General features: G+C 40.8%; 3 protein-coding genes across 7 annotated transcripts; 2 read left to right on the top strand and 1 right to left on the bottom strand.

Moving 5' to 3' along the window:
* Window positions 1–1,256: 1,256 nt before the first annotated feature.
* LOC141826219 (hydroxyphenylpyruvate reductase) lies at window positions 1,257–4,276 on the top strand. Its single transcript, XM_074713468.1, has 2 exons — window positions 1,257–1,816; window positions 3,603–4,276. Exons 1-2 carry the CDS (start codon window positions 1,385–1,387, stop codon window positions 4,119–4,121), a joined length of 951 nt encoding a protein of 316 aa, XP_074569569.1. The 5' UTR covers window positions 1,257–1,384; the 3' UTR covers window positions 4,122–4,276.
* An 8-nt stretch (window positions 4,277–4,284) lies between these two features.
* On the bottom strand, window positions 4,285–9,769 carry LOC141826217 (pentatricopeptide repeat-containing protein At3g16010). Its single transcript, XM_074713461.1, has 5 exons — window positions 9,528–9,769; window positions 7,954–8,085; window positions 5,616–7,853; window positions 4,526–5,420; window positions 4,285–4,345 (listed from the first exon to the last, which is right to left on the bottom strand). The coding sequence occupies exons 2-3, from the start codon at window positions 8,066–8,068 to the stop codon at window positions 6,025–6,027; spliced, it is 1,944 nt and encodes a 647-aa protein (XP_074569562.1). The 5' UTR covers window positions 8,069–8,085; window positions 9,528–9,769; the 3' UTR covers window positions 4,285–4,345; window positions 4,526–5,420; window positions 5,616–6,024.
* A 576-nt stretch (window positions 9,770–10,345) lies between these two features.
* On the top strand, window positions 10,346–12,457 carry LOC141826218 (indole-3-pyruvate monooxygenase YUCCA2-like). 5 transcript variants are annotated; one of them, XM_074713467.1, is made up of 4 exons: window positions 10,346–11,102; window positions 11,425–11,673; window positions 11,767–11,892; window positions 12,019–12,457. In XM_074713467.1, exons 1-4 carry the CDS (start codon window positions 10,374–10,376, stop codon window positions 12,232–12,234), a joined length of 1,320 nt encoding a protein of 439 aa, XP_074569568.1. In that variant the 5' UTR covers window positions 10,346–10,373; the 3' UTR covers window positions 12,235–12,457. The 5 variants fall into 5 exon arrangements, with proteins under 5 accessions (XP_074569568.1, XP_074569567.1, XP_074569563.1 ...); XM_074713466.1 differs by having other exon boundaries at window positions 12,007–12,457; XM_074713462.1 differs by having other exon boundaries at window positions 11,998–12,457.
* The last annotated feature ends 11,297 nt before the right edge of the window (window positions 12,458–23,754 follow it).

Genomic DNA, 23,754 nt, shown 5'->3' with positions numbered 1-23,754 from the left:
TGCCTCATGTTATTTCAGATTTTAACATGCTCTCCCATTCTGTGATGCATTTGGAAAATTTTAACCAAGATACCATACAGAAATGGAACATGTTGATGGTGGTAGATATGGATCATTATCAGATTTGCAATAAGTTGCATCTTTTTTCAGAACAACATGAAAAGTTTCTTTCAGAAAAAAAAAAAACAAAGAAAGGGTGAGCTAAGGCCACCAATATGTATTCAAGGAACAAATTCTAGCTACATAAGTTGGCAAAAAAACAATCAATGAAGTAGAAGAAGAGAGTATATTGCAAGAAAGAGTAATTTTGAATATTAGTTTTAGTTAAAACTAATTTTTAAATTTTTTAAAAATATTTCAATCTAACTTTTTATTGTAAAAATATTTAGTTTAATTTTAGTTAAAATGATTACAATATTAATTAAAATTACTCTAATATCAACCAAAACTACTAACACTATTATACTATGAAATAATTTTAATTAATATTAGAATAGTTTTGATTAAAATATTTATATTATATTAATTTTAATCAAAATTATTACAATTAAGTAATTTAGAAAGAAAATTTAAGATGAGAGATTTTTTATATTCTTTTTTCAAATTTATGATGAAAATAAAATATCTTTTTAATTTTTCTAATTATTTTTATATTAATTATTAAATATTATTGGATATCTAAATCTAGGAGTGAGTATTCAGTTTTAACTAAAACGAATTGAATTAATCGAAAACTAAATAAATTGATTTTTTTTTTGAATCGATCGAATTTTTTAATAAAAATCGAATAAATCGAACCGATATTTTATCAGTTAATTTAATTTTTGATCGAATTAACAAATTTTTTAAATATTATAAAAATTTTATTAATTAATTAAGAATTTATAAATTTATTTATTTAAAATTTATAAATTATTTTTCTAGTTTGATTAATTCGATTTATTCGATTTAATCGAATAAGAAATTTTAAAATCGAAATCGAATTGAATTAATCGATTTTTTTAGAAAAAATAATTAAACTAAATTTTTTAATTCAGTCCATTTGATCAATTTATTCGATTTAATTAAATTTTTATTTATCTCTATTTAAATCTGAGCAAAATCAGTTGAGTGACACGAATATATGATTATTGAAGGAGGAAATAGATAAAATGACGTGACTTGGAAATTTTGGAGGAGGTAAAATCAAAAACATCCAGGGGTATGTTTAAATGTTTAAATGTGGGTAAATTAGAAGAGCAAAACAAAAGATTCGCATTTCTATTTCTGACATCTTCCTAAGCCGCTTGTCTGTCGTCGTCTGGTGTAGAGTCCTTGTGCTCTACGTCTAGCCGTCCATTGCTCACCCGCCTCTCGTCAGGCAATCGGCTCGCCGGCGTCGGCGATGGAGTCCCTGGGCGTCCTCCTCACCTTCCCCATGAACGCGTACCTCGAAGCTGAGCTTGCACGCCGCTGCAAGCTCTTTCGCCTGTGGGAGTCTCCGCCCGACCGCCGCCTGGAATTCATCCGCTCCAACGCTGCGGCTATCCGGGCGGTCGTAGGAAATACCAAGGTTGACGTCGATTCTGACACCATCGACGCACTCCCCAAGCTCGAGATCATCTCCTGCTTTAGCGTCGGCCTCGACAAGGTCGACCTCGACAAGTGCCGGGAGCGGGGTATCCGGGTCACAAATACTCCCGATGTACTCACCGAGGACGTAGCCGATCTTGCCATCGGCCTTGCTATCGCCTTGCTGCGTCGCATCTGCGTGACGGACCGCTATGTCCGCAGCGGAGCCTGGCTGACCGAAGGGGACTACAGACTAACAACTAGGGTGAGATTCATCTTCTCCTCTTCACTTTTGCTTTTGTTCTGATTTCATTATGTTAATATCTTGTTTGGAATCATACATTTAGGTTCTTGGTTGTCAAAAGCAATTGTTATCTCGAAAATTTGGGATTTGGAAATCCCATTAACGTTATCCTGATTTGTGTTCGTTAATTGTCGAGGATTCATGAACCATGAGACCAAATAACGCTATAAGATAATGCCAATTACATACATAGCAAGCGATTCCAAACACAATGAATTACATCCAAAACGTAAGAGTTGGAGTTAGAATCTTAGGAATACTGTGCTAGTATTAAAATTCTTTTTTTGAAATTGATTTTAAACAATCTATAAAATTTACCTAATTTTACTTAAGTCTGTGGTTTGATTAGATGTTAAAGTACCATTGTGGATGATCTTTCTAGAGATTTTCTCATGGTTTGTGTTGCTTCACATTCTACAATTTTTATGGTAAGAGACGTGTGATCCAATTGCTTTATGATAATCTACAAATCGTATCCCTAGACATTGTTTGAACAATCATATCACATCTAACTAGGCATGTATATTCATAAAGACACCATGAGTGCTTTAGGGTGTTGAAGGAAACCATGATCGAGGTGGTCTACTATGTTGCCCCTGCTCACGGGTTGGCCATATTAAGTTGACAAAATAATAGAAAGGAAAAATCACAGAGCCCCTGGTTGGCCTTTCTCAGATCAGGACAGAAGTGTAAACACCTGCTAAGGCATGTGAGTGGCTCTCGTAGCACCTGCTATTTGATGAAGTAACCTTTAGTGTTTCAGGTTTCTAGTTTCCTCTTCACGTGCATCATATTTGCTCTGTATTTGTGTATCTTGTATGTGTTTTTTGTGTGTATAACATTGTTATTTTGCTGCCGACTAAATCTTTTGTGTTTCAGGTTTCTAGTTTCCCCTTTAGATGCATCATATTTGTTTTTTCTGTTTGCATTTCTCAAAGCTACCGATGGAGTAATCATTTGGGAGAGATTTTTCTTTTCTAATTCATGACTGTTTCATATAAAGACTATTTTTCTAATCTATGATTACTTGCAAAAGATAAAGCAATTGTGTTCATGGTTTACTGGAATTTAACATCTGTTGGTGTCTAATATGATTTAAATTGTATGATTTGTTTGTGTACCTTTCCACCACCATGGCTCAACGTCTGAGTTTGCTAGAACTTGTAATCATGAGATGATAGAGTTGCATGCCCACCTGACCATTGGCCATGGAGTATGATAGCTTTATATATGTCAAGTAGATTTTCTTAGCTCTCTTAGAGTTATTCATCGTTTCGATCGGTCATAGGACTGATTGATACGTGTCATTCTGCATATGTAGACTTTTGAACTAGTCAAATTATAGCATGAATATCAGAATGCTCGTGAAAAGCTTTCTTCCTATATTGTGCATTCTTTATGGTCGTATTATCACATCAGAATTACTTGTCTCTCTGGTAATCAGCTGTAAAGTGGTGTCCTGCAGAAAACATCCATATATATTATGATTGTTATGGATTAATGATCTGCCTATGGCAGCTATTGCCTATCACAGAGTTGAATTTCAGTAACAAACTACTTGGGGTGAATTCCAGTTGAAAGAATTTGAACTTTTGGTTCCTCATTGGTTTCATTGATTTCAAATATGTTTACCTCAGGAAATATTCATCTGAATCCATTCATCCATCACCTATAATATTTGCATTCTCTAATAATTTCTGTTATTGGGATCAAGTAGTAACATCTCAGAAAATTTTTTTGTATGCAGTTCAGTGGCAAAACAATCGGTATCATTGGACTTGGCAGGATTGGCATGTCTATTGCCAAGAGAGCAGAAGCCTTTGGCTGTCCTATAAGCTACTACTCAAGGTCAGAGAAGCCAAACACAGGATACAAACACTACTCTAACCTACTTGATTTGGCTGCCAATTGCCATGTCCTCATTGTGGCTTGCCCATTGACCAATGAGACACGCCACATCGTCAACCGTGATGTCCTTGATGCACTAGGACCCAAAGGCGTGCTCGTGAACATCGGGCGAGGTCCACACGTAGATGAGCCGGAGCTGGTGGCAGCACTGCGTGAGGGTCGCCTTGGTGGGGCTGCCCTGGACGTGTATGAGCACGAGCCACATGTGCCAGAGGAGCTCTTTGGCATGGACAATGTGGTGCTGGTGCCTCATGTCGGAAGTGCGACCAATGAGACTCGGAATGCAATGGCAGATTTGGTCCTGGGAAACCTGGAGGCACATGTGATGAACAAGCCTCTTCTAACACCCGTGGTGTGATCAGATCTCCTCAAGAATGTTCTCTTTAGTCAATCAAAACGTAACTGCAGCTGAGTCTGCAGCTCCACGACTCTTTTCAAAAGAATTGAACTGACATGATTTGATGTTTGAAAACACATTTTCTTGGATCTGAAAGACTAGTAGGAAACTGTGTCGCCTAATATTTGTCCCAGAACAGTCGATACGTTCCGATAGCCTAATCATGGTTTTGTTTGTAGTACTTTCTGAAACAACCAAACTAAGGGATTAAAATGGATAACAAAAAGCTCATTAAAGGTAGAAAGAGAGAAAAGAAAAAAAAACAATGCAATGGTGAGTATTTATGCAACATTTACAGATCAAGTGGACCAAATGACTTAGGGTAAAAAATAAATAAATAAAAACTCTTTAAGAGAAATACCAACCTAGGATGAACTGCCAAATATAAACACTAAAAAAACAGATGATAGAGCAATCAAATTCCTTCAATTTTCTCCTCAAATATGCAGAAGCTCTTGCTTGCAGTGCCGAAATAGTGTTATTGCATGGGGTGGAAATTTTGCACTTTCTGATACGGTTTGGGGTAATCATATGATCAACAATCTTGATCATATTGTTTTAATAAACAATATACAATATTGACACCCCCATATCTCGTCAAGACAACTAAATAGCTGAGAAGTGGACACAAGGAAAACAAATATACTGCACACTGAGCTCCAAGACTCATGTTTTATTTATCCAACCCCTCATGATACCTTTGCCTCATTTCTCTATCTCATGTCTTTGATTTCTCTTCTAGAACCTTTAAAAAAATGGCTCTATCATGCACGGTACCTCTCTTCAATGTTGATTTCAATTCCTTAACCTTGCAGTTCCCCATCTCCATCTCCTTATTGAACTCAGTCTGGATTTTTGCTTGTATGAATATCCTGGATGCCCTTGTTCCTCTTCAAAATGTTGCTCTGTCACTGCTAATACTTCATCACTCTCATTCCTATATGGCTCAATAGATCAAAGTCCAAAAAGCCTTGTAGCGGTAACACCCAACTGAGCTTGGAAAATATTCTGTACTGTGAGCTCAATAGAACCTCATCTTCATATGTGTTTTCATTTGTGTGCTAAATTATTTGAAGGGCATCTTCTTGTAATTAGACAAATGGCATTATATTTTCCAATGCCCATGATACTGAGTTGATGCAATGTGACACGAGTTTACAAACACCATGAACTGTGCTGCTTCAAATTTTTGTAGTCTTTTGTTCCTTTTGACATGGGAGTATGGGCAAGTCAAAATGACTCCATGCTAATATTATTGTGCTACAAGAAAATACAAGAACAAGCGAATTATGAAAACTCAAGATATACAGATAATTGGATAAATAATTGTAAAGCATTACGAATACAATTATTAAAATTTGTCAAAAATATATGCTTTTTGTTGCATATGGTATTATAGAACAACAATAAACCAGTATCATATAAAACAAAACAATGATACAAAACATAGTTTACCTTATTCCAGTGGAGGAGGATATGGTCAGGTTGACTACCTGATCGATTGCCAATGCACAATATTTCAGGCAACATATCAGTTGACACCAACAAATTCAGGAACAAAAGAAGAATTAGGGTGGGAAGGAGATTGAAAGGAGGGTCTATGCATAAAGAGAAGAGGAGGGGCAGAAGAAAAAGTATATTGTAGGAACAAGGAACAAAAGAGAAGCAGGGAACACGAAAGAAGAGAAAGCATGGTAAAAAAAACAAGTGAGCAGCCTTTGGGCTTTTGTAAGTTTTTTCTTTTAATATGCATTAGTCTAAAAGAGAGGGCATAAGGGATTTAATGCATTTGCTCAGAACAAGCATTGAGACTCAATTAGCTTGTTGTAGCCTAACAATCCAAAGCAAAGATGATAAATAGATTTCAAACTGAGTTAGCTGATATGTCATCAACTTTTCCAATCGCCTCAAGTATAGATGAGTATGTAATGAGATCATACAGAAAACCCTGTGAGCTCATCTCTTTCATCAATTTAGCTGCTTCCTCAAACATACCAGCCCGGCTTAGAGCACCAAGAACTGTATTATATGACACTGCATCTGGTTTGATATTAGACTGTTTCATGTTCGAGAGCATTTCCATGGCACGCAATGGCCCACCAGACTTTGCCACGCCATTCAAAATGATATTGAGAGAATTTATGTCTGGAGCACAACCTTGTTCTTGCATTGTTCGAAGCATAGATTGTGCTTCATCTACCATTCCCATCCTCGCCATACCAGACATGATGGCATTATAGGCATAGACATCAGGTATACAACCCAGTTGCTTCATTTCCTCAAAAAGACCTAATGCATCATTTAGACGACCACATTTTCCAAAATGCTTGATCATGACAGCATAGACCCTAGAAGTGGAGGAGCCACAATTCTCCTTTAGTTCCTGAAATAATTCACTGGCTGCATCATACCGCTTTGCTTTTCCAAGAGCATCAATTAAGCTACAATATGCTGCTGGGCATGGAGGAAAGGCCTTCTCATCCATCTCCTCCAGAAGCATCAAGGCTTTCTCCAGTTTATTTGTTTTGCAAAAGCCAGAGATAAGAATTGAATAAGTAAAAGCACTGGGAGCAATTCCATTTTCTTTCATTTTCTCCATCCATAAAGGAACTTCTGATGCATGATCCTTAGAATCAAAAAGTGCCTTAATGACAGTATTATAGGAAACAACATTTGGTACACACTGTAAATTTTCCATTTTCCCAAAAATATTAATAACTTCATCCATTCGTCCAGCCTTGCCTAAAATGTTCATAAGATTATTCATTAGGACTGTGTCAGGCTTACAACCTTCTCTTTGCATTTGAAGAAAAATATTGTAGGCCTCTTCTGTTCTCCCTGCTTTGCCAAGGCCCTTTATCAATTCAGTGTATGTGAAAACATTAGGTCTGCAACATTGATTCCTCATATCCTGGAACAAATTTAGAGCCTTTTCAACTTTACCCAGTTTGAAATACAGTTCCATTAGTGTAGTATAGATTTTGGTATTGGGATGCAACTTGTTTTCTCTCATCTCCTCAAGTAACCTAATAGCTGAATCTTCACGACCTAGTTTGCAGAATGCCATAATCAGCGCACTGTAAGTCACTGTGTCAGGAAAACAGTTTCCCTCATTGCTCATCTCATTATAAAGCTCATGCACCTTCTCATGACGGCCTTCTTGCATCATTGTGATAATCATAGTGTTATAGGCATGAGAATCGGGCTTGCACTTGCGAGCTTTTATCTGATAAAAAATTGAGCATGCCTTGTTCACCATCTTTGCTCTACCTAGGATGCGAATGATCTCTGATAGTTCCACTGATGTAATTAAGCAAGGGCTTTTAACCATCTCTTGGATAGTCTTCCACAACTCACCAAATAATCCCTCTTCATTCAAGCAGCGAATCAAGGCCATGTATGTTGTTGTGTCATGCACAAAGTTCTTCCTTTTGCCAGCCCATCGAAAAAACTGCATCTTAGTGCTAATATCAACATCAGTATTTAGAACTTCTCGAACCAGTCGACGATCTACCCGTAGCATTAGAACCTCCAATGCCTTCTCTGCATCTGAACCCCATCTAAAAATCTTTAGTATTCTCAAGAACCTTTCATCTAATGCTCGGCCTGTCCGTTGATGATTTTGGTATTCTATCAAGCTAGTTTCATTGTTTGGAAGGCTTGGAAGCTTGAACATCTGCACAATCTCATTTTCTGCACAAACATACCAATTAAAATTTACCAACCAGAAATACTGAAGAGATAGACAGTGATATTCCAGTGAAGCAGAGATGAAGATATTGCTATTTTCTACCTGTTTGCTTTAATCTCTGACAAAATACAAATGATGAGGAGATAGCACGTTTTGCTATGACATTAATGCCCCATCTTACATGTTGAATTGGCATCTGAATAGAACGGCGAAACATAGCCTCTGATGTTCTTACTAGAAAAAAGATAGCCATGGTTACTGCTGATATTCAAAATAGTTCAACTCAGAATTGCAACTAATAGAAATGGATAAAATTAATATTCTACAAAAATAAGTTATACCCCAACTGTTCAGGGTTGTATCACAATCTTATAAAATTGTCATCCTAACTATTTAATGTCCGTATCACAATCTTATAGAGAGGTTTGTTTTTTCATTAGCCTAAGGGGCATAGGACTATTAACACATGGCTTCATAAGCCCCTCTCTATCAAGCATTTGTCACAACTATTTAGGCTTGGGTACGTGGAATTCATCCTTTCATTGAGTTCTACAAAAGACAATATTACTGGTAATATTCAAATCAATTAAATTATCTTTCAATATCAAGTAAAGTTTTCCTTAGGGAGTCTTTAGTCTCCCTCTACCTCTTACACCTATCCTAATCGATTCAATTCTTATGACTAAGTAATTTATCACCAGCCTTTGAACATGTCTACAAAACTCCATACTTATTTTATCAACAATTAAAGTTACAACAACTTAATCTTGGATAATATATTTATATATGAAAACATAATAGAAACCGTCTCCAACATTGTCACTGAGCATCCCTGAACAAGATCATTCCGTAATATAGTCCAAATCTCGAAGATCGTTCAAGTCAGTGAATCTAGAGGTCAAAGGAAATGTGTCAAAGGTGAATGACCCGCAATCTACCTAGTGAGTATAGCATCTCATGCAACATGGACGAAGCCTATGAACACGCAAAAAGACTTGAGAATTTTTTTTTGAGGCTAATGCTCTATAATTATAAGGATTTATTAAATTCTTATTCTGGCAAAAGTAGTCATGCACTTTTATAAAGTATAGAGCTGAAGCTCCATGATAACCGAGTTACATTTATTACATTGTTAACTTAGTTTGATACATCACATGACTCCTCCGAAGTACATAGTCAAAGCTCGCTTGTATGATTTATTTATCTATTATCTGCCTAATTTAATATAATTAATTATATAATTTAATTTACCATGTTTTAATGGTAGTTTCAATTCCTTAAGGGGACTACCCTAGGTTTTCTTAATCTTTTTATAATTTAGAGTTATCTTTTGATAACCTCAGTGGTAAGTCTCAACAGGAAATAGGTAGAATAGCTAAACAACTAGGATATGAATAGAACAAGCAATCTAAGGAAGTTTCTCAAGTAATAAGAGTAACAATGATCGTAGCTAATTACTTTCTAAAAGTAAAATCTATTTTATCTGATTAATCATGCACTCAGTAATTTGTTAAGAGAATCAAGCAGGAAAAAACACCACAATTCATTTTTATTTACTCCCCATTTCATAATCAAGCAGCTTGATATTATCATGGTTATCTAATATCATCAATGTTCTATATTTAATCATGCACATGCACAAGATGATTATAATGAGACAAGCAGAAAACCTCCACCTGAATCGGTGGAAGGGTCCAAGTCGTGCTCGCTGTTCTCCCTCTCCGCTGGAAAAATTTCCGGCGAAAGCTGGCATGAGGCGGCAGCAATGCAAGGCAGCGACGCGCTCGGATGAGGAGCTTTACTTGCTGCAACGACAACGAGCAGCGCAGCGTGTCAGTGCGAGGAGCAACAGCGACGACAGCACACGCAACGGCGATGTCGACCGCAGCATGCGGCAGTGGAGGCGGAGGCGTGCCGCGACGGCGACGGCGTCCAACGGTGACGTGAGGGAAGAGAGTTAGGGCTGGAAGAAAATGGAGAAGGCAGGCACCGGCACGGGGGAAGAGATTAGGGTTCTTTCTTATTATAATATGGTATGTTTTCGAACACCTCCAAATATTTACTTGAATCACAAATAGATCCCTATTAAACTTTTACAGAAATGGTGTCATTTTATTAAATAAATAGCATTTATAATTGATTATATCGGCAACAAATTAAACCTATTTAAGAAATATTTGTTTCGTCTTTTATGCCTCTCAATTCAAATAATAACTTTTCTTAAAACAAAAAGGAAACAAATAAGAAAATCAAAATTTGAATTTCAATAAAAAAAATATCCTGAAAGTCGCATTTATACATAAGTCACTGTCCAGTGCAATCCGAATATAGCATTTATACTTATGCGGGTGGGAGTGAACCTTTCTTCAGCTGATTATTATGATTCATTATAAAGGAATCTTATAGGTATAAACTTTCAATGTGGGACTAACCACACAATGTTTGTATAAATAGCCTCTAGCTAGTTATCTTCAGAGGACGACTGTAACTCAGAGAATAGCTTGATCCTGGCTCAGAAGCTAATGGAGAGCTTGATAGGATCATTCATGGGTGGAGGGAGGGAGGCTGAGTGCAAAGAGGTTCATGATCCATTGTCCGGATCGCTGCGGGGGCTTTGTACTTCATGGAAGGAGCCGTTAGTCATCCCGGGGCCTATCATCGTCGGCGGAGGTCCGTCGGGGCTGGCCGTGGCTGCTTGTCTCCGGGCGAAGGGCATCCCGAGCGTGGTCCTGGAGCGAGCCCACTGCATCGCCTCGCTGTGGCAGCTCAAGACCTACGACCGGCTCCGCCTCCACCTGCCCAAGAAGCATTGCGAGCTCCCGCTCACGCCTTTCCCCTCCTGCTTCCCCACCTACCCGACCAAGCTCCAGTTCGTGGCCTACCTCGAGGCCTACGCGCGGGAGCACGGCGTCCGGCCGCGCTTCAACGAGGCGGTGGTCGCCGCCGAGTACGACGAGGCCCTCGGCTTCTGGCGCGTGCGGACGGCCACGCAGGGAGCGCTGGTGGAGAAGCGGGAGTACCTGTGCCGCTGGCTGGTGGCGGCCACAGGGGAGAACGCGGAGGCGGTGGCGCCGGAGTTGGAAGGAGCGGCGGACTTCGGAGGGCCCATCGTGCACACCAGCTCCTACAAGAGCGGCGACGCGTTCCGCGGCAAGAGAGTGCTCGTCGTGGGCTGCGGCAACTCGGGCATGGAGGTGTGCTTGGACCTCTGCAACAACGCCGCCAAGCCTACCATTGTCGTCAGAGACTCGGTGCGATTTCCTTTTCATTATTGCACAAAATATAAATATAATTAACGTGCTCAACTGATAGCTACTGGCATTACACAAATTGCTGCTCTAAAACAAACTAAAACGACATGGGATCGTGTTGCACTTAGTTTGTGATGGTAGCTATCGACATTAGTAAGTTTTTGGCATGCGAAGAAAGATGATGGATGATTCAATCTCCACACAGAACTGTCTTTTTCCCATTGTTAGATAATCGCATGCATAAAGGAACAGAACTAGCTCGATCGATCTGTTTGCGTATCGTGATCATAAATGTCTTCGTTAAGTTTCATTCTACACGCAGGTGCACGTCTTGCCCCGTGAGATGCTCGGCCTCTCCACGTTCGGGCTGGCGATGGGGCTTCTCAAGTGGCTTCCTCTCCGGGTGGTGGACGCGCTGCTACTGCTCCTCGCTCGTCTCGTGCTCGGGAACACAGCCAAGTTTGGCCTGCGGCGGCCGCAGCTCGGCCCGCTGCGACACAAGGCACTCGCCGGCAAGACCCCTGTCCTGGACGCCGGCGCGCTTGCCCTCATCAAGTCTCAACGCATCAAGGTATACACAGCATATATACGACACCAGAACAAAATCTATATATAGTCATAATGATCTACATATTTAAACAAGAAAATTAATTGATTGGCGCAGGTGCGGCCATCAGGCGTCAAGAGACTCATGAAGCACGGCGCTGAGTTCGCGGACGGTGCGGCGGAGGAATTCGATGCGGTAATTTTAGCAACCGGCTACAGGAGCAACCTGCCGCGTTGGCTCAAGGTATACGCCGTGGTTTCAAGTTGTTTCGTTCTTGCTGATTAATTTGCAGATGCTGATCGATTGTGATGCATGTGTGGTTTGGACTTTGGCCGGCGTGCATGGCAGGCGAAGGAGGTGTTCGGGGAGAAAGGTGACCTCGGCGGAGGGTGGAAGTTGGGGAATAAAGGGCTCTACGCTGTCGGATTCACCAACCGGGGGCTTTCCGGCGTGTCGCTGGACGCAAACCGGATTGCCGGAGATATCGAGCAGGGTTGGAAGTCTCAATTGGAGAAGATAAAAGTGACCTCCTTCGCATGTTCACATGCACCTCCTTCACGGCGTATTTCTAACTTTACAAAATAGATAAGAGAAAGAAAAAACTAGCCAAGAAAAGAAAAAATTAAGAAGATTTCTTTCGCTTATATATGTAGTTAAATAGACAATGTTAGAACAGGGGCACGAATATGAATGTTTTTCCCCTGTTTTTCTTTTCTGTTTGTTTTTAATTAATTGCAAATATGTACCTGCTCATTATTTTGACTGTTTCTGTCCGTAAAGGATTGGTTAATTATATATAACTCTTTGTGTTGCCATCCTTGATGTCTGCCTTCACTGTGTTCTTAAATAAAGTGCATTTGTTTCTGTTACTGTCATGTAAATGGAGTGTGCAAAGGCTTAATAGAATGCCTTCAGTGTTCATCTTTTTCAAGGCTCTGGCTAAATGCTTCAATCTTCACATCTCCATTAACCCCATCGAATCAAATCGATCCTTCCCCTACTGATCAATCGACACGATATATATATATCTGATTATCAAACCACTGATGCCCACTCCACGCGCACACAGTCAAAGTAAGAACTCAAGAGGCAATGACTGTCCTAATCACAAACATCATGCATGCATGTGTTGCTTTGTCTCACGATCTGTGTGCTGATGTTCGTTCGTCTGTAGTGCGCTTTGCTGCCTTCACCTCCGAATTTCTTCCCACTCCAAAGTGCAGTCAATCATGCCGTAGCCATGTCGAATCTTTCATGCATGCGATGATATATCAGAGGCCCTTGTGCAATCTGCATCAGCATGCCATTCATTACTTCATCAGAGGGAAAAAGAGCTAGAGACGTATCTTGACTGCCTGCCTGCTAGCTACGCAGTCACTGTGGGGGGATGTGTATATCGAAGGTAATAGATGAATGAAACGAGGGATATGGCACGGGCGATCTGTAAGTGGCGGTCCCAAATACCAAATAGCACACACACTGCGCGCATTTGGTATTGAATTGAGATGCATCTGCGTGCATATTAATCATAAACTGGCATTGACTCGAGCTAAAAGTGTCCAATTCTGGCAGCTTTGTCTACCTGTACAGTAGGAGCACCCAGGAAGACGCAACGATTGCTCGTGTAGTTTGTTTTAGGGAATTCAGAATCTCCTAAACCCTGATGTTCCATTTGTTCCTGGGTGGTTGAATAATGCAGCACTGTAGGTCCCCATTGTTCTGACTTTGTTTTGTGGGAGTGAATCATTTTATTTTGTCACCCTGAATCAAGCTCAGAAGGGTGGCCGGGCCTGCCATCGCCACTCCCAGCCTGTAGCCCATCTGCATGCACGCCAATGACTGCCATGGGAGCTTGCAGAGGGCATGGCAGCCAGTAAGAGCAGCAATGTCCTAGCTAGTGATGAGCACATGGTGTTGCAGGTGGATGCGAATCCAATATGCACGACAAGTGGTAGGGGAAGAATCTAGGGGGGAAGATATGCTACGTACCATTATTTCGCTTAGTGACCATCTGAACTTTTTTGCAGGAGCATGGAGACTTCAACTGACATGAGCACATATAAGGTCTTTTCCCAGGGATCTCTCTTTGCTCATGGAGATGCAGTAATGGCTCTGCCACTTAGTGTTCGTTCCGTGGTTTGATACAGCGAGTGGCACATGCCGCCGAGTTGTCTGCGAAAATGTCGGCATACAGGGACTGCAATTTATTCCTGTTTTGATCTGCAGCTGGAAAATTGCAGACATTATAAGAAAAATGCTCCACTCAAAGCACATCCAAGATCGACTGATCGAATCATCTGGAGCTTTTTCTCTGACTAACAATCAAGCATCAAGTCAGGATTGATATGGAAGTGTAAATTTGAAGATGGAGCCAGCTTAAAATTGAGAAAATAAGCAGTACTACAGAGAACATGTACTAGAGAATGAGACTTCGTGATGATTGAGATCTTGCTGTTTCTCACTTTAGTTTTCCCCAAGATTTCCACTTTATTTCCTTTGTATTCTACTACTACAAGTTATTCTCTGGAGCAATTCAACCAATTTGAGTCATTGACAGATCCTGCTGGAGCTCATTGACAGATCCTGCTGGAGCCAACTTTAGTATCAAATATTACAGGAAAAGTGAACACAAACTTGTTTTTGTTTTCTCAAAGGGCTGCTCTGCACTCTAGTTACTCGGGGTTCTATACAATTATAGTAAAAAAGTGTAATCCGTCATTCCAACAGCTCACGTCTATCCCACGATCATCTGTGAGGAGGTAAATTAAAAAACTGTAGTTAGCTACTGTAGAGAGAACATTTTTCTTGACTTCGGGATGTTATACAAACTCTTTGATAACCTCTTTTCTAATCTTTAGATTATGCAAGTGGGAAAACTGGATCCAGTTTGGACAACACTGAATTGGAGCCCATTGTTGCTCGATATACTGTTGCAGCTTATATTTCAAAGTACATAATTGATTGACTCACGGATTGAATATTTGAGTTCTGTATAAATTGTATTTCACATTTATCCGATAAACAAAATCAGAGGAAAAAGATATATTTAAAATTCATTCGATAAACAAAATCAAGGGAAGATAGTACAACAACAACAAGTGTGCGATAATACTACTACTTTCATTTGAAATTTTTAATGATCGATCTTCTGTGTGAGAAAACTGTATCATTTAAGCCTCACGGCAACGCCACAACTGGGATTAAACTGTATCATTTACTTTGAGAAACTTATGTGGGATTAAATCGATCACCTCCAAAATTAGTTGGTTGCCAGATCAAAAATATGCAGTCTAAAGGCCTTTTTTGTTTCCATTCCCGACCTCTCCCTCCCCTCCCTCTACCACACACCCCGCCCTTCGCTCGTCAGTTCACCGCCACGCTGCCAAAGCCTCTCCGTTGGCGTCCTATCTCTTGCTCTAGAACCATAGATTGTCGTAATCCAAAACAAAATAGTGGCACTTGATTCTTATATATACATAATATATATTTTTTTAAAATAATGCTAGTTAAAATCAAAATATATCTAATTAATATATTATTTTATATTATATATTTTTTAAATTTATTAAATTCGCTCCTGATTAAAAATCTTGACTACGCTGCTTGTTCCGGCTGGATGTCGTCGACGATTAAGCCATCAGTCAATGATATGTCACCTCAATCTTCATTAATCCAGCTGATGAGAAGAATCTGATGAAGAAGAGAACTGAACGAGAGGATTGGCAGTGTAACGACCCGGCCCCTCGGCCCCTTGGGCGGCCCAACTGGCAGCCCCTTATGTCGTCAACCGACGATCCTTGGCCGTGCCGTTACTCACTAGGTCTTTCCACCCCTGGCCAGTGAATTTTTGCCTTCCCCATGATTCGAACTCTAGACCTCCAGGTTAAGTACTAGAGTTTATGAATCCTGGTAGCCAAGTGAGTACCAGGATTCATAAACTCTAATACTTAACCTGGAGGTCTAGAGTTCAATCTGGACAAACAAAAATCCACTGGCCAGGGGTGGAAAGACCTAGTGAGTAACGGCACGCCCAAGGGTCGTCGGTTGACGACATAAGGGGTCGCCAGTTGGGCCGCCCAAGGGGCCGAGGGGCTGGGTCGTTACAGGCAGGGTGGCAAGATTCTCAGCGAGACCACTCCAACACTCAAGTAAGAAAAGAACAAAAAATAATATGTATGTGTAAAGAATGCCAGAAAGAGAGTTTTTCCATACTTACAGGGACTTATACAGCCATCAGAATGGCATGATTTTCAAGAAATGATGAGTTGTTAAATGGACTATTAATGCAGCATTAAAAGCACAATCTCTAACCGTTATCAATCATCCAACGGCTCAGCCAAGATAATTATCTTCCTTTGACGGTTATGCGCATAAATATGCAAGATTTTTGAGGATCAAGTTTGGGAACTTTGTAACTGTCCTTATCCTTTTGGTAGAGTCGATAAGCTTGAGTCAAGGAGATGGTCGAGCCGCAACATTGAATGGACGAGCTATGAGAGTGTCTAACCGAGCTGTCTAGGTGGTCGGGACGAGCTATGAAAGCGTGTGGTCGAGCTGTCTGAATGGTCGGACCGAGCTGTGAGAACGTGTGACCGAGCTATCTGAATGGTCGAGTTGTGACTGAGCCAAGTGTTACTGTAACTGAGCCATCCGAGGCGTTGTTGAGCTAGCTGAACCATGGTTTGACCTTTGACCCTAGACATGCTAGGTCGGATTTAAAATATTTGACTTCTAGTGTTTCCATCAATATTCAAATTTAGCATTTACTCCTTCGTGTATTTCATTTACTAAAATAATATCATCTACAAACAATATGCATTATGATACTATATCTTAGATGTGTTTAATGAGTTCGTTTATGATTAATGTAAAAATATAAGAATTTAACATTGATCTTCATGTAATTCTATTTCTATGAGAAATATTTCGATTAATCTATTTTAAGTCTTCAATTTTGATATTACATCATCGTATATATCCTTAATTAGTTCAATATAGGTTATGTTAATACATTTCTTTTTTAGAATTATTTGTATAATTCATTTTGAAACTCTATCATAAATTTTTTTAATCAACAAGTACCAAATGTAAATCTTACTTCTATTTATTTTTGATATTTTTAATTAATTTTATGAGAAAATATATAATTTTTATTATCGATATTTAAATATAAATTCAAATTGATTTTGATCTAAAGAAAATGTTACCTGATGTTTAAAAAAACATGATAAATCTTTCAGTCTCATGGACTCAATCCTTGGGTGGATGTTTTAAGTTGTAGAGAGTGTCAGTACATTTGATAAATTAAAAAAATGTACAATGATTTCCGCAGGGGTCGAAATCTTAATTCTCGATTAGCAGGGTGTGATCCGAGTATTTACCCTAGCCCATCCAACGGCTAAGACGCGCCCTAACATAAATACCGTCAACCGCGCTGCCAGTAAATCAGAACGGCGTGCTCCCCTCGATTTCTTGTTCCGCAAGCCGCAAGACGGAAAGCACTGCCTTCTACACTTCTCTTCTCGTCGACAATTTTTTTTCCCTCACCGCTATCTCCTATCGATCGGCAGCTGGAGAATAACGACCACCGGAGCACACGATGGAGTCAACGACGCCTCGGCCGGTCTGCGCCAAGGAAGCAATCGACCTGCTCAACTGCGCCGTTGAAAACCCCTTCGACCGCGACAAGTGCCTCCGCTTGTTGGACGCCCTACGGAGCTGTGTTCTCGAGAAGGTATAGTTTTTTTTTCAAAGGTTAAATGTCTTTCATATTTTTTAGCTCGATCGCTTCGTTTTGCCCCTCACTTCGTGCTGTAAAATGTTTGTGCACATCGGTCGAACACTTGGCGGGCAAGGATTTCCTATCGTGATTAGTTACCAAGGCGAGTGGCCGCGTGATGGAATTAAAATTAGCTCTAGTGCGTTTTCTGTAGAATGTTGGTGGTTGGTAATAAGCATCACATCTATTTATGTTTTTTTCTAGTTTTTTATTTAGTGGGTTTTTTTTTCTATTACTACATATTAAAGATGCTAGTAAAAGTGTGCAATAATTTTGGTTGATACCTGCTGATAGCAGGAACGGTGGGCTACAAGTCAGCTTAGCATAATCAAGCTCAGGCAGAGAACCCTTTGGTCTGAATTAGCATGGAAATGTTTCTTTTCAAACTGGTGACGAATTGTGATACACATCATAATCACGCACAAACACAATGATTAATATGGAAACGCAAAACAAAAAAAAACATTGGTGAGGAAGGAGAAGATCCCACTATGAATCACTACAAATGAAAAGGAAACAACAAAAAACATCTCGCAACTGCACTCAGATAGGATGATTCATTGTACAAGGATGATGACACTCACCTTACAAGGGTATCCTATCTTTCACATCATTTGATCTAACAACATTTGCCCTGTGTGACATGGATATATCCATCAGCAATATGCAACAATGGCATCACAAGTCCTAAACCATATTACAGTTAACTTTTGTCCTGTATGGTGTGAATGCATATGGGTGATATACATTAACACTAACACAAGTGCTAAACCATACACGGGATATATGAAATCCTAACATGTGAACTTAAACTGTGAAATGCTACTTGTGAATTAAAGACTGACAAAAGTGCTAAACCATACACAAGATATGTGATATCCTAACGTGTTAACTTAAACTGTAATGATTCAATAGGCCTTCTGCCTCTGCTGGCTGCTTTTCCTTGCTTCTGATTTAACCATGTTCATAGTTGATTGATTTACTTCCTTGCCTCTGCTGCCTCCTGAAATCCACCAGATGGACTTCAATGCACAATCCACTGTCTACTTCAAGGATCCCATTGAACAAACTTGTTACAAATTTTGCAGTTGCAAATGCTGTCAGACCTATGGTTCCACCCAGTCAATTTGTCTCAAGCATCTCCACTACATGATAGCTCCTTATATTCCATAAGGGCTCAATGTATGCTTTATAAGGATTGGCATACACTTAACAAAACAAAAGTCTGAGTCAACATATACTCTAGAATGATTGATTGGGCTTGACACTTCAATAGCTAAGAGGTTCAACAAGTTTCAGCCACAGTTAAAATTCATTTACTTTTGGTTCTAAGTGATCCATTTATTCATCTTTATTGATGAAAAACTTGTTTTTTAGGGAAAGAATTAAAATATCAACAACTTATTATTAGTTTGTGGCAAACTTATGCTAAGATATGCCTTCTGTCTTGATTTAAGGAACATTATGAGACATGACTGTAAAATATCATAAGTGAACAACTTTTGCTAATTCAGTCACAATCGGGTAACAAAGTAATATAATAGAAAATTTGTTATGCTACCAACTCCTTTAGTTTGTTTTACAACATTTCGTGGACTTGTCAAAAGGATCGAGAGGAAAATTTTCAATAAGAATCACTTTTTATGTTACATCCTTTTTAGCTAGCTGCTAGAGTACCTATGTGTTGATTGGGATTCATGGAAGAGAAAATCTAAAGCTTGGATTGCATTGTGCTGACAGAATATGAATGTGATTCTTCTATTATCATGTGCTACTCTTGTTGAGGCAGGGATTTCATCAAATTTATGTAGATATAAGTTAATAGAAACCGTGCTATTTTCAGATTTCTTTAACAGACAAGATTAGGCCAGTCACTAAGGACTGCTAGTGCTCTTCCATCTGCCAATTGTATCAATGAGCTACTATGTATGTACTTTTTTTCTTCATTTAATTTGCATACCCTTTTTTCTTGTAGACCAGTCATCCTGAACTTCATGTGTCAAACAATCCAAGCAGAGTGATAAATTTGTTTCACATGGAGAAAAAGCTTGAGAGGGCTTTTGAATAAAAAAATCATATGCATTTCATTTTATGAAAAATCATCTGAAATATAAAAAAAAAATTACATCAGTAGGTGCAATAAATTTTGGGGATGCAACTATATGGCAACAATACCATGTCTCTAGCACCATAGTAGAGATGGTGTGCCCAAGGTTCTCTTGATTTAACATGCAAAAAAGGGTAAAGGCTTTCTTATTCAGCTCTATACTCAGACTTACCTCATAAATGTACTGTATTTTGGATCATGAGATCGGCATCAGTTGGATGTTTTTTATCGAGAGCTATAGCTTTTGGCTCTCTTTCTTAAAAGACAGTTAGCAACAGTTACTCTATATAATTGATCATACTTTTTTTTTTTTTTTTTGAATAAAATCATGCATATTTTATCAAACATCTAAGGTGATAGATGATAGACATGAATCTTATGCCCCTACTAATACCGTGCAACATTATTTACAGTTGTTTCTTTTCTGTTACCTCATGAACCATTTGTATCAATGTACCTTTTATGCACTGTCAATGTAGTTTGACGCCTTATATATTTTTTTTCTTTCAGAAAGTTAGGAGGTTCTTGGTGGCGGAGCAGCCCAGTGCTGCTGAAGAGCCAAAGAGCAAGGAAAAGCCCTGATTTCTTCCAAATGGCTAGAAATGCAAACTGTTGTTATTTTCATCACACAAACTCGGATTATAGATACTGAAGTCCCACAGCGAGAGATGGATTTTGGTCGCCGTAATAATTTTTCCAACATATTTCTAACTTTGGACATTGAACTTTTGAGAATATTGATGCATAAACCGCTCGCTGGCTTTCCTGATGCTTTCATTCTGCTCGTGTTTCATCGTTGTTTGTGTTTGCTTAGGTCTGATCTTATCGTTGAGAGACTGTCAAACATTCAACCTTAAAGTGATTTAATTTGATTAAAGTGTATCTTAACTTTAGCATTCATTTGTAAATTGCACATCATTAAAGCACCCAAACCCTCTTGATTAGAAAATGTTGCACAAAAGTTCTCCAAAAATATATTTTTTTTACTATTTAAAATTTTCTTTTACCTAGTTAATAGATCCCTTATATTGTTCAAAATGATCTCTTTTCTTGAATTTTTTTACCTCAACTCTCTAAAGAGTTTTTAGACTTTAAAAGTTTGGTATATTTCAAAATTTTAAGCATGCATATTTTGAATAAAAAATTATTGTATTTTAAAAAAGAAAATTTTAATAAATTGTAAACGTCTAAGCGAGATAATATCATTTTAACTCTTACCGTGATGTTAATATTTTTTAAACTCAACTATATATCCAGAAGGTTTATTGAGAGACTTATTCTCATTGATAAAATTTCATTATTAAATTCAGTTGCTTTCATATTTTGCCAGACATTTACATTAGGTTCAGAATACATAAAGCTTTATATATATATATATATATATATATATATATATATATATATATATATATATATATATATATATAGCTCTGATATTCTGCCCGACGCCCCCGCGCGACCTCGCTGCGCGACCGTCGGATCTCCCCGTGTTCATCGCCGCTGTTCGTCGCCGTCCGATCACCGCCGGCCACCATCCCGGGCTCGTTGGAAGCGCAACTCGACAGCGCACACATCAGCACCGGATTCCGGCCGGATTGGGCCAGAATCCGGCCGGGATTCCGGCCGAAACAGAGCAGACGCGCTGGTGGTCGATTTCGCCGGAGTCCGGCCCCGATTCGGTCGGAATCCGGCCGGATTCTGGCCGAAATCGACCGCCAGCGTCTGGCGGTGATTTCGGTTGGAATCCGGTCGGATTCCGGCCGAATCGGGGCCGGACTCTGGCACCCGCCGGACCGCCGGTGAGTTGCGGTTCCAACAGGTCCGGTCCGGCGGCAATCAGTGATCGGACGACGATGAACGGATGCCGAGAAGCGGCGAAGGTCCGAGGAGAAACACTGTGCAATCGCGATTTTTGGACGGTTGCTGTTGATCGCGATCGGGCGTGGACGGCGTGGATCGATCGCGCACGGGGTCGCGTTTTTTTCGTCGCGCAGTATATCAAATATATATATATATATATATATATACAGCTCTGATATCCTGCCCGACGCCCCCGCGCGACCCCGCTGCGCGACCGCCGGACCTCCCCGCGTTCATCGCCGCCGTTCGTCGCCGTTCGGTCACCACCGGCCACCATCCCGGGCTCGTTGGAAGTGCAACTCGACGACGCACACATCGGCACCGGATTCCGGTCGGATTGGGCCGGAATCTGACCGGGATTCCGGCCGAAACAGAGCAGACGCGCTAGTGGCCGATTTCGCCGGAATCCGGCCGGATTCTAGCCGAAATCGGCCGCCAGCGTCTGGCGGCGATTTCGGTCGAAATCCGGCCGGATTCCGGCCGAATCGGGGCCGGAGTCCGGCCACGGTCGACGCGCCGGCGCCGGGCGCGTCGACCGCGGCCGGACTCCGGCCCTGATTCGACCGGAATCCACTGTTGGCCGATTTCGGCCGGAATTTGGCCGGATTCCGGCCGAATCGGGGCCGAAATCCGGCACCCGCCGGACCGCTGGTGAGTTGCGGTTCCAACGGGTCCGGTTCGGCGGCAATCGATGGTCGGATGGCGATGAACGAACGTCGGGAAGCGGCGAAGGTCCGAGGAGAAACACTGTGCGATCGTGATTTTTGGACGGTGTGGGTTGATCGCGATCGGGCGTGGACGGTGTGGGTTGATCACGATCGGGCGTGGACGGCGTGGATTTATCGCGCACGGGTCGCGTAGGAATCCGTCGCGCAGTAAATTTATTTGAGGTATAAAATATAATTAATTTATAAAATTTAGATATTTGATAAAATAAATAAATAAATGACTAAAGTGTGAAATATAATTAGTTCGTAAGATTTAGATATTTAATAAAATAAATAAATATATGATTCGGTGGTTGTTGAAAAATTTTTATGGGACACGAGTAAATCCTAACCAATCTAACCGGCCACTCGCACGAGCAAATCCTTGGATCGTCACCGCCAGAGAACCTGTCAAACTCATCCCCGAGATTCGAGCATTCTTACACGATCTCCAAGAACATCCAGTAGACACTGGTTTGCCTGAAAGAGCCCATAGGAGGCTTTGGATGAGAAAGAACCCTCAATCTGATCAGGCGGAGGGAGGCGTTGTGGAGATGCATGGAATTGTTGCAAGCCGCCATCGACTATTTACTTTGATTAGATATTAATTTCTATTCGTATATTTCATATGAAAAAGAAATTTTCAGTAGATTTGAGATGAAGGGGGTCTTCAGCTAGCCAAGTTCCATCAGAATCAAATTTAGGGATAGATTTATGGACGTTCCCATCACAACGATCCTCTGTTTCAGTCGTCAATGCACGCTGCAGACAAACGCACTAACTCAAACTCAGATTGTAAGGCGCGCCGTCGTCTCTTGCGGTGGCCAGTCGCGCTTCCTCGACCGGGAAGCCGCGAGACAGCGGCGCTCCGTAGCATGTGAAACCGGGGGGATTCTGATGAGTGCCACAGTGTGCTTGACGCTGGGAGCCCCCGGCGACGACCTGGCCGACGTAGTAACTGCAAACGACGGCGGCGGGTTGGTAGGGTGGCGAGGAGGCTGCTGAAGAAGAAGGGTACATGAATTGCTTCGCCGCAGGCTCATTGGAATAGACCACAGCCGGTCGGAATTGGAGAAACGGTTCTCCATTCACGCCGCCGTTGCCGTTGCCGGCGCCGTGTTGGAAGCCTCCGAGATGGATTTGTGGGCCTCCGTGAGCTACTTTCAACCCGATGGCTGATGCAGCGCCGGCGAGACCCTCGGTGCTGAACACTAGCTGACGAGCACGATCCAGCGTCTCGGTCTCTCTCTCTGACAACAACAACAACAACAACAAACAAAAAAACAAAAACAGATTGATCAAACTATACGTATCGATCGACACAAGTGCAAAGCGAATGCGTCTCTATCGTGCCTTGTCGATGCCTGTTCATGTGCCCTCCCAGTGCTTGAGATTTGCAGAACTTGAGGGAGCAAAACCGGCACTCGTACACCTTCGCAGCCTCATCCTTTCCCAAACCCTTCTTTTTCTTAAACCCTGCAGTAGTCAACGTATCTTTCAAAAGAAACAATATTGACCATGCATAAATATATATATGCCAAACTCACGAGTAGTGCCGACGGAGGCAGCAGAGGTCATCGAGCTTTCCTCTACCGGCGGCGGCTTGCCGTGTTCGTCAGGGTAGTTGTTGAGATCGAGCGAATTCTCCTCTG

The sequence above is a fragment of the Curcuma longa genome, chromosome 4, assembly GCF_044706935.1.
Source record: "Curcuma longa cultivar G26 ecotype Majalengka, Jawa Barat chromosome 4, ITB_CL_G26_1.1, whole genome shotgun sequence".
Lineage (NCBI taxonomy): Eukaryota > Viridiplantae > Streptophyta > Magnoliopsida > Zingiberales > Zingiberaceae > Curcuma > Curcuma longa.
Note: the sequence above shows the minus strand (reverse complement) of the source record. Positions and strands in the feature narration are given on the sequence as shown.

What these genes read in the sequence shown, in the direction of transcription:
- LOC141826217 (XM_074713461.1), bottom strand. Translation starts at nt 8,068, where the DNA reads ATGTTTCGCCGTTCTATTCAGATGCCAATTCAACATGTAAGATGGGGC. An exon ending in TCAGAGATTAAAGCAAACAG is followed by an intron (nt 7,854 to 7,953) that starts GTAGAAAATAGC and finishes ATGTTTGTGCAG; the next exon opens with AAAATGAGATTGTGCAGATG.
- LOC141826219 (XM_074713468.1), top strand. Translation starts at nt 1,385, where the DNA reads ATGGAGTCCCTGGGCGTCCTCCTCACCTTCCCCATGAACGCGTACCTC. An exon ending in ACTACAGACTAACAACTAGG is followed by an intron (nt 1,817 to 3,602) that starts GTGAGATTCATC and finishes TTTTGTATGCAG; the next exon opens with TTCAGTGGCAAAACAATCGG.
- LOC141826218 (XM_074713463.1), top strand. Translation starts at nt 10,374, where the DNA reads ATGGAGAGCTTGATAGGATCATTCATGGGTGGAGGGAGGGAGGCTGAG. An exon ending in CCATTGTCGTCAGAGACTCG is followed by an intron (nt 11,103 to 11,424) that starts GTGCGATTTCCT and finishes TTCTACACGCAG; the next exon opens with GTGCACGTCTTGCCCCGTGA. An exon ending in GTTGGCTCAAGGTATACGCC is followed by an intron (nt 11,902 to 11,997) that starts GTGGTTTCAAGT and finishes CGTGCATGGCAG; the next exon opens with GCGAAGGAGGTGTTCGGGGA.